The sequence below is a fragment of the Amia ocellicauda genome, chromosome 20, assembly GCF_036373705.1.
Source record: "Amia ocellicauda isolate fAmiCal2 chromosome 20, fAmiCal2.hap1, whole genome shotgun sequence".
Taxonomy (NCBI): domain Eukaryota; kingdom Metazoa; phylum Chordata; class Actinopteri; order Amiiformes; family Amiidae; genus Amia; species Amia ocellicauda.
In genome coordinates this window covers 24,807,323-24,824,027 of record NC_089869.1, presented here as the reverse complement: position 1 = coordinate 24,824,027, position 16,705 = coordinate 24,807,323, and the positions used below count along the sequence as shown (strand labels likewise).

The following is a 16,705-nucleotide window of genomic DNA, read 5'->3' as shown; positions in this document are numbered from 1 at the left end:
TCCGTGCGGAGGGGCTCTGCTGCCGGGTCAGAGCACCAGACAGACACACCGACGGGCGGACGGACAGACAGGAGCGGACCCAAGGGCAGGAGACGGGGCCCAGGGCCACACAGTAATGAGCCCCTCTGAGTCTCCAGCACACAGCTCTGCAGGGTACAGTCGACCTTCTCCAGGCTGGGAAGCACTGCCCTCCTACACACTCCTCCGTCCTGCCTCACTGTCCACAGTCCTGACTCACACACAGCCCATGGTTCTGGCCTCATCGTGGCTGCGAGTGACAGGCGGACCCTTGATCCGGCAGGCAGAATTGCCAGACACTTTACACACAGGGGAACATGATGCTCGGCATTTGATTGCAAAACAAACAAAGAAACAAATTAATTAAACACAACATCGCCATAGAAACCAAGAGCCGTTACAAGCTCGTGTGGAAAATCACCTGGGACGGATGCCACTGGTGACCTTTGGGGGATAAGGAGTGGAGGGGTGGATCCAAAGCCCCCCCAATCCAGTAAACAAGAGTGCAGCAGAACTGGCCACGGGCGGCGCTGGTAATCGCTCGATCAGCCACTCTGGTGCACGACCCCGTCTCCGGGGTTTCTGAAAGAGGATTGCTTTCCCGGCTCTGCCTGTGTGTGTGCGGGGCAGGCGGGGAGCTCCGCACACTGACCAGCCTGCTCTCTGTAGGTCATGGACAGCAGGAGGCCACGGGAGGTCCGGCTCAGCCCTGCCGTGGCCCTGCCGGCACTAGGCCCAGCTCCAGCGAGCGCAGGTGCGGACTGACGGCGCCACCCCGGCCCTGCCAGCACACACACTGAGGACGCTCCTCTGCCATCTGCCTCGGCCCCGCGGACAGGAGGCGAACCACAGCACCTCACTGACACACTGAGAAGAGCGCCTGTGTGTCCGTCGGCTCCGAGGCTGTGACAGTGAGACAATGCTGCCCCTCCTCCCCTCCCTAATCATGAGGCCTGGGCTGGGCAAAGAGAGAGAGAGAGAGAGATAGAGAGAGAGAGCGCATCTCCCTCTGTGGAAACTATCCATTTCCCATAATTGCAGGGTCCAGCAGGGGGCGCTGAGGGCCTCACTGGCTTCAACACACTTTAAATCACATACCATTACTGGCAGTGATGCTTCAGTCTCTTCACACAATGAGACATTGACTTTCTCTGTCAATTCCCCGTGAAGCCCAGCTGACCTGCATCTCCAGAGCTGACAGCTGGGTGTCCCGCTGGGGGCGCACCTGTATTCCAGAGGCACACTTCCTGGTGTGTGCAGTGCCTGTGGTGGAGATCCATGAGTGAAATGCATGCTTGTCTGATGGTGAAATACCGGAGAGGCCCCACACTATCATATCGGTCAGAGCAAGAGAACCCAAAGCAACATTTTTTTTAGAAAAATCCTCCCCATCTGAAACTCAACCCTAAAGTGTTTTCCCAGTAGACATGCAACCCTTAATGTGAAACCCTAACTCTAACCCTAGCATCACACCCCCCATAATAAATCCTAACAATGGCTCCCCAACAATGGATCTGATCGTCCACAGCACTGAAGCAACACGAACACTTGTGTTGTGTAACGCAGGTGAAGACCGATTATAAACACTTCTGTATTGTAGGTGTCAAGAGCATTGTCTTCTCTGACTGCATTGCCTCACTGCTCTGGACCCCCCTCCCAGAGGGGGACAGTGACCGCGGGGGTCCCGGGCAACCGTTTCAGACACACAGTAACACGGAATAAGAGCAGAGTCGAGTCACACACAGAGGGCCACACTCAGAGGAAGGACGTTGTGGAAAGGAAGGAGAGAAGAGAGGGATGGGAGAGAGTGGGGGGGTTACCTTATGAAGGCTGAAGGGGGGTCCGCACAGCTCTCGGGGGGCCAGGAGGTCAGTCCAGGGTTGGGCTCCGGGGGCGGTCCAGACACACAGGAGAGTAACGAGGAATGTTCTGCAGGGTGTTGTGGGGCAGGAGGAGATACAGGGCGTGGCTTGGAGCTTGACTCTTGGGTCAGTACAGACAGACAGGGGAGTGGTTCTGGAGTGGTTGGTTCTGGGTTAAGTACAGACAGACACGTGGGTGGTTCTGGAGTGGATTCTGGCGTCAGAACAGACAGACAGGGGAGTGGTTCTGGAGTGGTGGGCTCTGGAGTTGGTACAGACTGACAGGGGGGTGGTTCTAGAGTGGGTTCTGGGTTAAGTAGAGACAGACAGGGGAGTGGTTCTAGAGTGGGTTCTGGGGTCAGTAGTGGTTCTGGAGTGGTGGGCTCTGGAGTCTGTATAAACAGAGAGGGGAGTGGTTCTGGAGTGGGTTCTTGGGTCAGAACAGACCTACAGGGGAGTGGTTCTAGAATGGGTTCTAGGGTCAGTACAGACAGACAGGCAGGGTGCTCTGCAGATCCAGTGGGGGGTGCTGGGATGGGTTCCTTGACGGGCTCTGTGTTCTCTCTCAACAGATCTCGAGGCAGCTCCTCCGCACTGGGGTCCCGAGGCAACACACACAGAGAGGGGCAGAAGTCTGTGTTCAGGACAGGGAGACGGGGGGCTCGTTCAGGGGCAGTGAGGTGGGGCAGTTGTGGGCTGGGGGGCTGTTCCTGTACGCTGGGGTGGGCGTCTGCAGGGGTTTCAGACTCGGGCCGAGAGAGGAGGGGAACCGCTGGTTCTGTTTCTAGAGGCGGTACAGAGGCAGAAAGGGCTTCTGCTGGTTCTAGAGTAGGTACAGGGGCAGAAAGGGCTTCTGCTGGTTCTAGAGTCTGGACAGGAGCAGAAAGGGCTTCTGCTGGTTCTAGAGTCTGGACAGGAGCAGAAAGGGCTTCTGCTGGTTCTAGAGTCAATACAGGGGCAGAAAGGGCTTCTGCTGGTTTTAGAGTCTGGACAGGAACAGAAAGGGTTTCTGCTGGTTCTAGAGTCAGGACAGGGGCAGAAAGGACTTCTGCTGGTTCTAGGGTCAGGACAGGGACAGAAAGGGTTTCTGCTGTTTCTAGAGTTAGGACAGGGGCAGAAAGGGCTTCTGCTGGTTCTAGAGTCTGGACAGGAGCAGAAAGGGTTTCTGCTGGTTTTAGAGTCAATACAGGGGCAGAAAGGGCTTCTGCTGGTTTTAGAGTCTGGACAGGAACAGAATGGATTTCTGATGGTTCTACAGTCAGGAAAGGGGCAGAAAGGGCTTCTGCTGGTTCTAGAGTAGGTACTGGGGCAGAAAAGGCTTCTGCTGTTTCTAGAGTTAGGACAGGGGCAGAAAGGGCTTCTGCTGGTTCTAGAGTCAGAACAGGGGCAGAATGGGTTTCTGATGGTTCTACAGTCAGGAAAGGGGCAGAAAGGGCTTCTGCTGGTTCTAGAGTAGGTACTTGGGCAGAAAGGGCTTCTGCTGGTTTTAGAGTCTGGACAGGAGCAGAAAGGGTTTCTGCTGGTTCTAGAGTCAGGACAGGGGCAGAAAAGGTTTCTGCTGTTTCTAGAGTTAGGACAGGGGCAGAAAGGGCTTCTGCTGGTTCTAGAGTCAGAACAGGGGCAGAATGGGTTTCTGATGGTTCTACAGTCAGGAAAGGGGCAGAAAGGTATTTTTCTTGGCTGGGCTCTGGTGCTCCTAACAGCAGACTTGGGGGCAGATCTTTAGGGTGTTCAGGTGCAGAAGGAGATAGGTGCGGTACAGCTGAACTGGGCTCTGGGGGCAAAACTGGGGGGCAGGTGGACAGCTCTGTGCTGGGGGGTAATTGCTCTGCGGGCTCTGAGTGAAGTCCAGAGAGAATGAGGGCAGGTTGTGCGCTAGGCTCCTGTGTTTCCACGGACACGGGGGGTACCTCTTTACTGGATGCCTCTTTCAGAAGAGGGACACCAGGGGGCAGTCTAAGCTGAGGACTCAGAGCAGGGGGGCAGGAGGGTACTTCTAGGCTGGTCTCCTGGGAATCTTCAAGCAGACAGGGGGGCAGATCTTGGGGCAGGGAGGTGAGGGTGTTGATGGACTCTGGGCTCAGAACAGTGGGGCAGAGGGGTAGTTTTGTGCCAGACTCTGCAATCAGAGGAGCAGAGAGGGGCAGTTGTGGGCTAGACTCCTGTGCCAATAGAGACAGGCCAGGGGCAGCTTCCGTAAGATCAGGGGCAAGAGGAGGAAGAGGGGGTGACAGACAGAGGGGCAGGGCTTCTGTGCTGGTCTCTAGGGTCCAGATGGGTAAGCAGAGGGGTAACTGGGAGCCGGGCTGTGTGTGTAATGCAGAGACACTGGGGGTGAGTTCTGGATATGGAGGTAGCTCTACACACTGTTCATCTGGAGGAGGAGGATGGGGGGTCAGGACAGGGGAGGGTGAGTCGTCCTTGCAGTTGTCAACTCTGGCAGCAGGGAGGGCGGGGGTCTCGTCAGGGAGGGAGGGAGTCTCCACTAGGTCAGCAGGTGGGGGGGGTGCGGGGATGGTCGGGGGCTCCTCTGGGACTCGGGGGACGGGGGGAGGGTCTCTCTTCTCGCTGTCTGAGCTCCCCAAGCACCTGTGGACCAGGAAACGACATGAGTTTCACACAGGAGCCGCTGAGCCCAGAGTCCCTTGACAAACCATCCACACACACACATCCGTGCTTCTGTTCACAGATAACATCCACACACACACATCCGTGCTTCTTTTCAGATAACATCCACACACACACATCCGTGCTTCTGTTCAGATAACATACATACACACACATCCGTGCTTCTGTTCAGATAACATCCACACACACGCATCCGTGCTTCTGTTCAGATAACATCCACACACACACATCCGTGCTTCTGTTCAGATAACATACATACACACACATCCGTGCTTCTGTTCAGATAACATACATACACACACATCCGTGCTTCTGTTCAGATAACATCAACACACACACATCCGTGCTTCTGTTCAGATAACATACATACACACACATCCGTGCTTCTGTTCAGATAACATCAACACACACACATCCGTGCTTCTGTTCAGATAACATCCACACACACGCATCCGTGCTTCTGTTCACAGATAACATCCACACACACACATCCGTGCTTCTGTTCACAGATAACATCCACACACACACATCCGTGCTTCTGTTCACAGATAACATCCACACATACACATCCGTGATTCTGTTCAGATAACATCCACACACACGCATCCGTGCTTCTGTTCAGATAATATCCACACACACAAATCCGTGCTTCTGTTCACAGATAACATCCACACACACGCATCCGTGCTTCTGTTCAGATAATATCCACACACACAAATCCGTGCTTCTGTTCACAGATAACATCCACACACACGCATCCGTGCTTCTGTTCAGATAATATCCACACACACAAATCCGTGCTTCTGTTCACAGATAACATCCACACACACACATCCGTGCTTCTGTTCACGGGAAACATCCACAGAATGAGAGTGGTTACCATGGAGATGGTCCAATAATCTCAGCAAGCCGTTTTAGGAATTAGACGGCAGTGACAATGTATTGTTCTTGCTGTTTGTTTTCTTGATACAAACACATTCAAATGTTAACAATAACAACTACACATCTGTCATGTTGTAGATGTTTTTGTACAAAGCAACCAAATGCTGAAGGCTGATGTGTGAAGCAATGCTGCAATAGAGAAACATTTAACGCTGTTAAACTAGACAATACGAAGGTCTGTGCATCGAGGTGTTGGGCTGCCACCCCAGCACTGCTGTGTTTACACATTAAACCTGACAAGCAACATGACGGGCTCTGAACACGGCAGAGACACAACAAGACCAGAGGCAGGGAGGCTGAGTCACTCAGCGGGGCTGCCAGAACATCACACCCGCTCTACTACAGGCTATATAATATGAGTAAACCAAGAGTTGCCTGTGGAAACAGCGGCCATCAGTGTCCTCCATATGACAGGAGAATTTCCTCGAGACACCTGTGGCTCTTTCTACAGTCCCTGGGCGATTCATACAGCAGTGAAGGGCTTGAATGGACAGTAAAACAAGTGCAGCCCAGCTCCAACACCAGGAAGCACAGGGGTAATGGGTCTAGACCGGTGTGCTCCTGCATTGTCCCCACAGAGGGACTGTGGGTCACACAGGGCAGGGTGGCAGCGCGTCCAGCTCTGCTCTGGGAACAGCCGCTCCGAATCACATGGCAGCGCTGTACTTTCAGTCTGCAACTATGGCAACTATGGCTCAGCGCACACAGCTGCGGTTTATTAGCAGAGCGCCGTGATCTGCAGGGCAGCTGCCGGAGGCCGGCTGCTGCACCTCGCGGCTAAAAATACACTTTTCTACACATTGTGTAACAACATACCAAATAGATGTGTGTGTGTGTGTGTGTCTGCGTGGGTGCATGTCCGTATGTGTGTGTGTGTGTGTGTGTGTGTGTGTGTGTGTGTGTGTGTGTGTCTAACACGCTCTGCTGTGCTCATGAGTGAGCCACCATTCATCAGAGAAACATACATGGAAACGAGAATGAATGAATGCTTGAGTAAATAATAACACAGCTGTGATAGGTGATTGACAGACTAAACAAATGACTTAAAAGCTTGATTTTAAGCAGGACAATCCTCCTCTCTCCTCCTTCAGGCTGCTGGCCCAGTGACAATCACAGTTCCCAGTCCCGGGCTTGAGGGCCGTGAGTGGTCGGCGCAGATTTAATCAAACAGCACCGTCAACACTGAGCAGGGGTGCACAGTGACACCACTACACCGGTGAGCTGAGTCAGGTCTGTCCCGGCCTGGCCGGGCCCTGAGCCTGCAGCTGTGTTTACCCAGCACCACCTCCAGGAGAGATGTGTGCGGATGAGCCAGATGTTCTCCCACAGCTGCAGTCACGTGGGAGAGGAGGAGGGGGAGGGAGAGGTGACGTAACCCTTGGACATGAGCCCGGCTTCTCCTGAGAAACCTCTGCGCCTCCCTGGTCTTTCTCACAGGCTGGCGTGGGATCGTTTCAGACATTTGCAAGATCTATTATTATTATTATTAAAGACTAAAAACTATCCATACTGGAGAACAGCACACTATTGGATGACGCTGTGTGCTCATATTGAAGTACAGCAGGTACAGGGCAGGCAGAGGGGCGTTCAGACAGACCCAGTGACTCACAGCAGCACTGCAGCCTGAGGAGTGTTATTGTTTACAGAGATACGTGACATTCAGTTATGGCAGCAATAGCCTGTGCCCCGTCTCACCCCCTGCCAGGCCGGGGCAGTTATTAATCCCTTTTACCCCCATCCCACACATCGCACTGTGCTAACTGACCTGCCATCTACATCATTACAGCAAAACAGTCAGAACAACACAGGGCTGACCAGGCTGTTCGGATCCTTTCACAAGGGCACAAATGAGCTCCCCCCAACACGGAGAAGAGCTGCACAAAGCACCGATGCTGTCAGCTACCAGCACACACGTGAACTGTGCACAACGGACACACCCCCGGGGCTCTGAGCGGGAGGGCGTGATCATAGATTTCCAATAAGGCAATTATCTAGAGAGTAATCAGCGCGGGTCCGACGCTGGGATGGGGCTCCAGTGTTAAACCGGGTTGATGGATTTATCTGCATGCAGGACGGACCCGGACTGGGCCCTGCTAGCCTGGCACACTGCCACTCCATCCACACACAGGGAGAGCGGCCCAGCTCTGTGCAAATCCACTTACACTTTATTTGGCAGCAGCTGTGAAAGTTTGATAAGAGAAAATGTACCTTAACTGCCTGCATGTGTGAAAAAGGGGTTGTGTTTCTGTTTAGTTTTTTACAATACAAATTCTGTGTTCGCCTTCCAAACCATAAAACAACATCAAAAGAAAACACTACCACTACAACTGCTACTACTACTATAACTACTACTAACACTAATGATGATAATATAGGTTTCCCAGGCTGGCACGGTGCTGAGCTCCCTCAGTGTCCATCTGCGCTGTTGGCCTCACAGGGAGGTGTCAGAGCTGGCCGATCACCCCGGCCAGTCCCCCCGGAACCCTGCCAGACACACGGCCGGACAGGTAGCTGCTCTTCCCTGCGGTCCTCTCCCTCGGGCCACCAGCGCTCCGCATGCAGCTGGCTCTCTTACCCCGGTGTCCCTGCCTCGCTGTAAAACGTTGACCTCCAGGTGTCGGACGAGGAGGGGACCACTGCCACCGCAGAGACACTTGTTGCTCTGGGTCATAAACTCTGGTTTACAAAAACAAACTGAAACAAAGATGAACCACAGCCGAGCAGGAGGGTCAGACGGCACCCAGTCACAGAGAGCTTCCCTCTCACTTACCCTGCGGCTCAGTCCTCTAATGCACCACGTCCTACAGCTGATCCACTGCGCTGCCAGCAATCCACCGCCAATCCACTTTAAATGCCAGCGCTAGAGCAGACACACTGAGACAGGCAGGCACAGAGCAACAAGTTGTGGGTCCTTCTCACCACAGCCCTCCTGCCTGCTCCGTCATAAATCCTGGGAAAAGGACCCTCTGAAAGGCAGGAGTGAGCCAAGAGAGCAGCGTCCAGGGCAGGACGGGCAGCAGCGAGGGTCTGCTCTCACAGGCCCCGGGACGAGGCAGGCTGGGCCGGAGCAGCAGACTCAGGGCAGGCAGGGAACGGGGCCGTCTCTCTCTCTCTCTCTCTCGGCTCCTCCCCGCTGCTGCGCCAGAGCAATAGGGCAGAGCGGTGACTGACAGGAAGCAAGTGCTCCAAAGGCATCTGCTCTGGCTCCAGGGGCCTCCGCAGACAGAGTGAGAGAGAGAGAGGGAGTGGGAGAGAGAGAGGGAGACTTGGAGAGTGAGAGAGAGGAAGGGAAAGTTATAGAGAGAGAGGGAGAGGGAGAGGGAGAAGGAGGGGTGGGGAGAGCACACATGAGAAGATGAAGAGAAGAGAGAGATAAAGAGAGAGAGAAAACAAGGAGAGGAAGGCTGGGGTTGGAGGGGGAGCAGGCGGTGCCTCGGTGAGCTCTGATCCCCGCTGACGGGGGGGCAGGTAGAGCAGATTCATAGGGCAATGACTTCTGCAGCACTCAGAGAGGGCAGCTCCCCCATCATAGACACACACACAGACACACCCTCTCTCTGTCTCACACACAGACACACTTAAAGTTGCTATTTGCCAAGAACCGATCAACACTCAAGCACATTCACGAGCAGGTCCGAGTGCTGGGGGGGTTCGTGAGTTTGGCCTACAGGGCTCCAGGGGAACACGCTTGCTGACTGACTGCTTATTCTGGGCCAGTGACATCAGCTTCCTGCAATCCAGGACATGTGTGCACGGGGCGGCACGCTCCTAGTCCGCACCCGGCTCGGAATCTCCTCATACGGGGCTCCTTCACCCCAATGAGGAGCAGCATGTCAATCAGCGCCTGTCACGACTGCCGAGGCTGAGACACGCACACGCACACGCACACACACACACAAAGCCCAGCACCCAGGACACAGGGGTACAAGGGTAAAGGGTGACACTCCCCCACCGCCACCAGGGCGCCCGGCAGCTGCCTCTCTCGCCACACTGCACAACAACTGCCCATGGGAATTGTCCACCACACCACAACAGTAAATAAATGACATAAATACAAAATAATTTCTTAAGAACTGAAGTTAAAGCCCAGTAAAGCCCACTGCAGCTCCTGCCCTGCCCAGTCCAACCCAGCCCCCACTGCGGACTCTGAGCCGGCCGGGTCATCAGGCGGAGTCTGAACACGTTCACAAACAACACACTTCACCCCGGGCTAAAGTCCTCACACATTCTCCAGACTCAAAACTGAAACTGTTTCAGTTAATCTGGCAGGATTTGATTACTCAGTCTATCTGACTGAGTGTGTGTGTGTGTGTGTGTGTGAGTGTGTGAGAGACATTCAATGTAAGTCCCAGCCTGAGGGAATTTAAAGTAAACAGTTTATAACGGCCTGAAATATGACATGACATGCAGATTTGTTTTAACAGGACTGTGTAGGAGGCTCCCCCCACAAACACACACACCCTGGGCGGACTATAGTCAGGGGACGTTATATATAATGATAAGTTCCTCTTAGTTTTTCAGAAAAGGTAAAAAAAAAGTATTACAAAAACACACAAAACCCTCCTCCCTTTACACGGTGCTCGTGTTTATTTATAGACAACAGGTGTGGACTGCAGCCACAGCCTGACAGCCCTAGTCTCCTGGCTTCCAGTTTCTATTCTGGATTAACTCTCGATAGTCTCCACACAACCTAGAAATACATTCCCTACAAAGTGACCCCCGCCCCGGCACGGTGTCATAGAACCACTCTGGGTGGACAGCAACTCTGAGCTGCTACAGTGTTTCTCCCGTTACAATCCAGCCTCAAACTTCTAATCCACAGGGCATCTCTAATCAAATACAAATAGCAAACAGATCTGCATTCACTGTCCACCATTTACACAAAATAAAAACCACTCGAGCACAGCTGCTCAAACGCTGCAGAGCTGTGTGGAGGGACTGTTTCCTCAATGTTAAAAGAGTGAGCGTCTGTGTCTGGGAACAAAGCCCATCTCAGAGGGAGAGGTCAGACACTTATCTGTCCCGCGCTGGACGTCACACTCGGCCCGTTCTGAAGCGGCTCAATCTAGCCTTCAGGGCACAAGTTCACTTCGTACTGCCGAGCCCCAGCCAGAGAGCACGTCATACAGTAACGATCGTGGAGGACTGAAGAGACGCAGCAATATCTACAGCTCAAACACAGCTGCTTTAACCATTATTTTCATGACATCTTGTGCAGAGAGAGCTCATCTCTCCAATCTCAAACTGTTGCGCCTCTGGAGGGGAGACCCCCGCCTCACAGAGAGAGAAACTCCCAGCTTTATGAGCAAATCTCTACCCTCTAAAAGGAGACAGACATTCACATGAGGAAGAATACAGGAATTGAACTGATCGGACTGAATGCACTCTTACATGATAATTATTATCATTATTCATTTCACATAGATGCTAGAATCCTAAAATGTATTCCCCAGCTGCCTGGAGCAGGCGGTGTCGGGGGTGTGTGGGGTGACGGGGTGGCGGGGTACCTCTGAGCGGGGGCCGGGCGTCTGTCCTGCAGGGGAGACAGGGGTCCACACTCCTGGGGGGCCTCGGGCGGGGCTGCTAGGCACGATGTGGTGGGGGCACCACTGCTGGGGGGCCGGAGCTCGATGGCGGGGGTCGAGGCTGGGGCACGGGCAGAGCCAGAGGGATCCGTGCGCTCTGTGTGAGGACTGTCCTGCGTGTGAGCATCCTGCCCATCCTCACGGCTCTGCCCAGGGATGGGCGTCTCACTGGGGGTGGCAGGGAGCCTATCCACAGCCACTGCGGGAGGTCCCTGACACGGCTGGGCCGCAGCCTGGACCCCACTCTCCAGGGCCCCGGGGCGGTCCGCAGTGTCTGGAGCAGCAGGGCTCTGGGCAGCGCCTCCTCGGTCTCCCGCAGGACCCGAGGGCTGCTCCCCCAGGTGAGTGAGGCTCTCTGAGGGCTGCTGACTGCGGGCATCCTGCTGTGCATCAGAGGGAGCTGGGCTCTCTCCCTCCCCGCGCTGGGGCTCCACAGGGGCGGTCTCTGCTGGACAGGCCTGCCGGGGGGAGCTCTCACTGGCGGGGGGACAGAACGGCTCGGGAGGAAGCTGGACAGGTTCTGGTCCCCTGGCATCAGGAGCGGGGGTGGGTCGGAACACAGCCAACTGGGCATCAGTGGGGCTGCGGTCCGTGACTCTCTCTCTCTCGGGAAACGTCTCCGAGGCGCATTGTGCACCGTTAGTCTTCCCCGCTGGACCGCCTGCATCCCCAACAGAAGCGCTGTCCTCTTCAGCATCGTCAAGAGGGGCTACAGAGGCTGTGCAGTCACCGGCCCCCGGCACCTTGCCATTGCTGGCTGTTGGTAGAAAGTTTTCACTCTGAGGCACTTCTTTGAGCTCTGGGTCTAATTTGACTGGGACAGACTCAGTGAGCGTTTCTTTCCCTTCTGGAGTGGCTCGCCCACTCTCCGGGTCAGGAGGTTGCACCTGGATGTCCTCTCCTGCCCCCACACTCTTACATGCCTGCCAGTTGCGCTCGGCTCCACCCGCTGTCCCGTATATGCCTGTGGGTTCATATACAGGGTCCAGTAAATCCTGCTGCTGCTTCACAGCTTCCTGAGAGGTGTGTGTGGGCTGTAAACTGCCTGAAAACTGAGCGACTGGAACAGCCCCCTGTCTGCTGGCAGCGCGAACATCTTCTGACTCAGTGTGTTCTGGCAGGTCCTGGCAGGATGCCCTCTCGGCTTTAGCATCACTCGACTCCAGGGGATTCTGTGGCGGTTGTGTTCTTTCGGCGATAAGCTGTGGGTCGGATTTGCTTTCCTCTGCCTGTGAGGACAGATCCTCCTCTCCTTTAGGACCTATAGCACCTTGGCCCGGGCAGACTCCAGGGGTCTTCTGCACTGGAGACACACTCGAGCTCTCGCTAAAGCCCAAATGGTCACTTGGCACATCAGTGATAGAGCCCAATCCGGGATCAGACCAGAGAGCAACGTCACTTCCGTCAGAACTCTGTTGCTGCGTTGTGCCGGTGCTGAGGGAATGGGCCTCGGCACACGCAGGATGTGGGAGAGGTTTTGCAGGGGACATGTCCTGGTTCTGTGAAAGAGAGTCGTGGTCGGTCAGGACAGGCCTCGGTGTGATTTCTGCGTTCTCTGTGCTGTGATCAACATTTTGCAGCTCCTCGTTGATGATTATTTCACCTGCAGGGCTTTTCTCTTTGGCTGCACCCTCTGTAACCCCTGAGCTGGAGACTGGGGTGTCCGGGCCAGGTGTCTGATTGCTGTCAGCTGGTCTGATGTGTCTGTTCTCTGGTTCTCCAGAGTCCAGTTCACAGGCACTGCTCTGATTATTTAGGGACGGAGGGGGGAGTGGGGGACCGCTGGCTATGCCCTCAGCACTGCGTTTCCCTGCCCCACATTCAGTGGCAGCACTGCCTTCCAGGGCCAGTGGGGCTGGTCCAGTAACAGGGCTTTGCCCATCGATTTCATCCTCTGGGACGGGGACATTAAACGGTGGCAGCTGTCCCTCGCTGACAGGGACAGAGGGACAGACAAGGACGCAGACAACCTCCCCGTTCTCCGATGGGAGGGAAGAGCCAGGGAGGGGTGGTAGACTCTGTTCCTCCAGGGGTTTTGTGGGATGCGATGGAGGTTTGGACGACTCCTGAGGGGAGCTGTCTGTGACCAGGGCATCGTCCTGCACACCACGGTCTCTGCCCAGGGTCACTGTGTCCACCTCAAGTGTGCTGGCACTGTGGCTGGTGTCCGCACTGCTCACGGGGGCGCAGGCTACTGCAGCCACACCACGGGGCGCCTGTCTGTCGGCTGTGTCTCTGTCGGGTACAGCCCCAGAGGGACTGTGCTGCAGCTCTATGGGTGTTGGCAGGGTTTCGCTCTGCCCATCGAGACTAGGGAAAGTTCCTGGCACGCTGTGGGTTAAGTTGGCACAAGTTTCTGTTTCCAGTATAAAATCCTCACAGTTGGGAGGCCGGGGTGGAGGCACGGTGGCGCGGTGGTCCTGTATCTCCAGGAACGGGGAGGAACTGGGCACAGTATCACTCTGAGACCCTACATCACCCCCCGTTCCTCCCACAGGGGGGTGCTCAGGCACTGCTAGGTCTCCGCCCAAGCACATGGCACCTGCGGGCAACGCTGGGGCTGCAGTGGCACTTAAATGTGACGTGACCAGGTCCGCTCCAGCCTGGGCCGTGTCTGGCTTACAGATCTTCTCTAGGATGTCATGATGTGGGCTGGTATCATCCCTTCTGTCTTCGGCACTTAATAGCATCTGCTTTGGTTCGGCCCCCTCCTCCGAGGCAGGGAACAGGCTCTGAGCTCCATTCACGTCACCCCCACCGGTCTTTACGGCTTCTGTCTTTTGTTTGGCGGCGCCCTCGGCACTCCTCCCTCCCTGCAGCTCATCAATCACGCTGATGGGGCCGGTCGAGCGGTCGACGTGACTCTCTGCTGTGGCTCCTGGCAGGCTTCTCAGGTCGCCGTCGGTTGCACTCTTCGCAGGTTGAGCTGTGGTCGCTCTCGTGGTTGAAAGCTCCACTTGATTTGCGACGCCGCCGGCGCTGTTCAGCGACACGTCCCCTGCACCGCTCCCCGGCACAGCCTGGCTCTTCTCGTTTTCTGATTCTCTCTGTTTGGGCCCGCTGTCAATCACGTCCTCAGCCACCAGCACTGATCTGCCGCTGTCATATAATCCCTGATAGCTGAAGCTGCTCTCGCTGACTGGATGGCGCAGGCATTCGTGGATAGTTAGAGGAGGCAGAGAGGCGCAGCTGCCCAGCACACTGGAGCCCTGCACGATGCCCGTGGGCCGGCTCTTCACCGCCAGCACCGCAGCCCTTTCCCGAGTCATCCTGGAGCCAGAGCATCTGAGCATCGCTCCTCCGTCTCCCACACACTCTGCTGCTGCTGCTGTCTGTGAATCAGGCTGCAGCGTCTCTCCTGCCTGAGCATCCGCAGCTCCACGGCGTGGCGTCACAGACTGAGAGCCAGACGCGTCGTCACGCTGCAGCAGCACTGCCTGCTCTCTCTCTCCGTCGCTCTCTCTCTCTCTCTCTCTCCGGCCCGCTGCGAGCTGCTGGGTGTCGTCAGGGCAGCGGGGGAGCTGTGGGCTGCATGTGTGGCTGTCTGTGGGAAGGCTGAGCCCAGCCCCTCGCGGCGGCGCTCTCTCCGAGCTGCTGGCTAATCCCACTGAAATATTCCCCTGATTAAACCCGCTCTGCCCACCCGCGCGGAGGCTGCCGTCTGCAGAGGCAGCAGGCTGAGTGTGTGAGGCAGGTGCGGTGGGGGGTCGCAGTGCAGGCGGGGGCTGTGGGGGCTCTGTGCCGGCGCTGTGCTCAGTCTGATCCAGCGGCTCGCGGTGAGCCCCCCCCCCAGCGTGACGAGGATCGTTTCCAACACTCGGCTCTATGAAGTCTGACTGACAGGGGGCTGGATCACAGGCCCTCTGGGGGCCGACAGGCACGGTGCAATTAGAAGGCTGCGTGGCTCCTCCAGCCCAGCTGAATGACAGGGTGTGAAGGTAATCTCTGCGAGGTGAGCCTCTGGCAGATAAATCCCTGGGAGGTGAATCGGTAGCAGGTGGATCTAGCGGTTCTGTCCCTGACACCCCCCTGTCAGCAGCTCCAGAGTCTCTGAGCAGAGTCCCCCCGTCTTCCTGGCAGAGCGCTTCATGTGCGTCTCTTTCGCTATGTCTGTCCCTGTCTTCGGGGTGGGGGTGTGTGATGTCGCAGTTGGCCTCCTGCGCAGTCAGACCTGGTGGAAACTCTGCCGTCTGCGTGGCAGGGCTGCTCGACATGCCTTCCCCAGCCGCTGGGCTCGCCGCGTTTCCCACCGTGTTGTCCTGTGGGCTCCTGTCTCTCTCTCCATCGGAGATGTGATGAAAGTGTTCGATGCTGCAGCTCGGGGGCTGCTGGCCGGGGGGTGTGAAGCCCGTGATTATCCCCATTGCATCTGCAGGTGAGCTGCTCTGTCTGCTTGTGAAGGGAGAGTTTAAGCTGCACAACATCGACTCACAGCTGCCTTCAGAGTCACCGCCCCTGCCTTCAGAGCGATCCTGCCGCGCTCCTGTCTCTACAGAATCGCAATTCTCCTTTTCAGAGACGCAGGAGGTTCCTGCGTCCATCTGCTTAATTTCTGGCAGTCCGGGGGCTGTCCATGGCATCGCAGGGAGACCGGGCTCCAGCTCGCTGTCCGGGCCGAGACGGACACCGCTCTGCGCTCCCGCACTGACAGCAGGCCGCTCATCTCTGACCCAGGAGTCGCTGACCCGAGTCTCAGCAGATGCTGCAGACGCATTTTTGTCATTTCCTGCGCCCCCTGTTTGGGGATAATCGGGTAGGGTTTCACCTCCAGCTATTAGGTTCCTGCAGCCATCTGTGCCTGCGCCTGTGTCTGCCGGCTGGGAGAAGGGGGTGGGCGGCTGGGGGTCAGGTGGTCTCTCCCCAGCAGTAAGATGATCCTGGCGCTCCGGAGCGGGAGGTGCTGAGCAGATGTTGGTCTCCTCCTGGCCGCTCAGCTGTTCAAGGAATTCTAATGGCTTGGTTAGTGCAAGCGGAGCCCCCTCCCCCGCAGAGCCGGGTCCCGGGGCTTTAAACTCCCTCCGAGTCTCCGCCGCCTCGACCCTGGCCCTCGCCTCTAATATCCCGGTCAGGTATTCCCTGAAGCTGGTGAAAGGAGGCTCCTCGTCTGCTGCGCTGGGGCCCGGCTCCGTGTCTTCGGGCTTCATCCCAGCGCCATGCTCCTCGTCAGAGCCCTTGGGCAGTCGGACGGACTGGTTTGACTCCCTCGGGGGATTAGGGGGACCGGGCAGGTGGAACGATCCCATTTGTGCTTCGCATTCTTTAAATGCCTCAGCCAGCTCCCTGTCCAGGAGCGCAGAGGGTGAGAGCGCAGGGGAGCCCCTGGGGGGAGCTGGGGTGCTGGGGCCGTCCGGGACAGGGCTGCCAAACGGTGGAAACCAGTTTAAATGCGTTAGAATCGGCAATGACTTCTGAGCCATAACAGGGTTGTCCATGCGGCAGTCATTACAAAGGCCCTTGCAAATGAAACACCACAACACAAAACCATGCACGATGCACACTGCACACGGTCAGAACCACAGTGCAAACCTAGGCCGGCAAAGATCTCACACTGCAAACACGAGCAAACGCTTCAGGTCCACAGCGTCTCTAATTCACAGCACAGGAAAACTCCTCCAATACCACAGGCGTACCAGTCATGCTAACTCTTTTAAATGCATTTTAGAGTCTTTG

The 16,705-nt window shown here is 56.2% G+C and overlaps 1 protein-coding gene across 7 annotated transcripts in view; it reads right to left on the bottom strand.

The window, feature by feature from the left end:
- The window catches only part of tacc2 (transforming, acidic coiled-coil containing protein 2), a 59,358-nt gene that overhangs the window by 30,527 nt on the left and 12,126 nt on the right, over positions 1 to 16,705 (bottom strand). For 6 of the 7 annotated variants that reach the window (XM_066693701.1, XM_066693700.1, XM_066693702.1 and 3 more), the window contains 2 exons: positions 10,958 to 16,393; positions 1,839 to 4,469 (listed from right to left, as the gene is read on the bottom strand). In XM_066693701.1, the coding sequence (XP_066549798.1) occupies positions 1,839 to 4,469; positions 10,958 to 16,393 (8,067 nt within the window). The remainder of the gene's footprint in view (positions 1 to 1,838; positions 4,470 to 10,957; positions 16,394 to 16,705) is intronic. The other variant, XM_066693706.1, reaches the window with a different exon arrangement.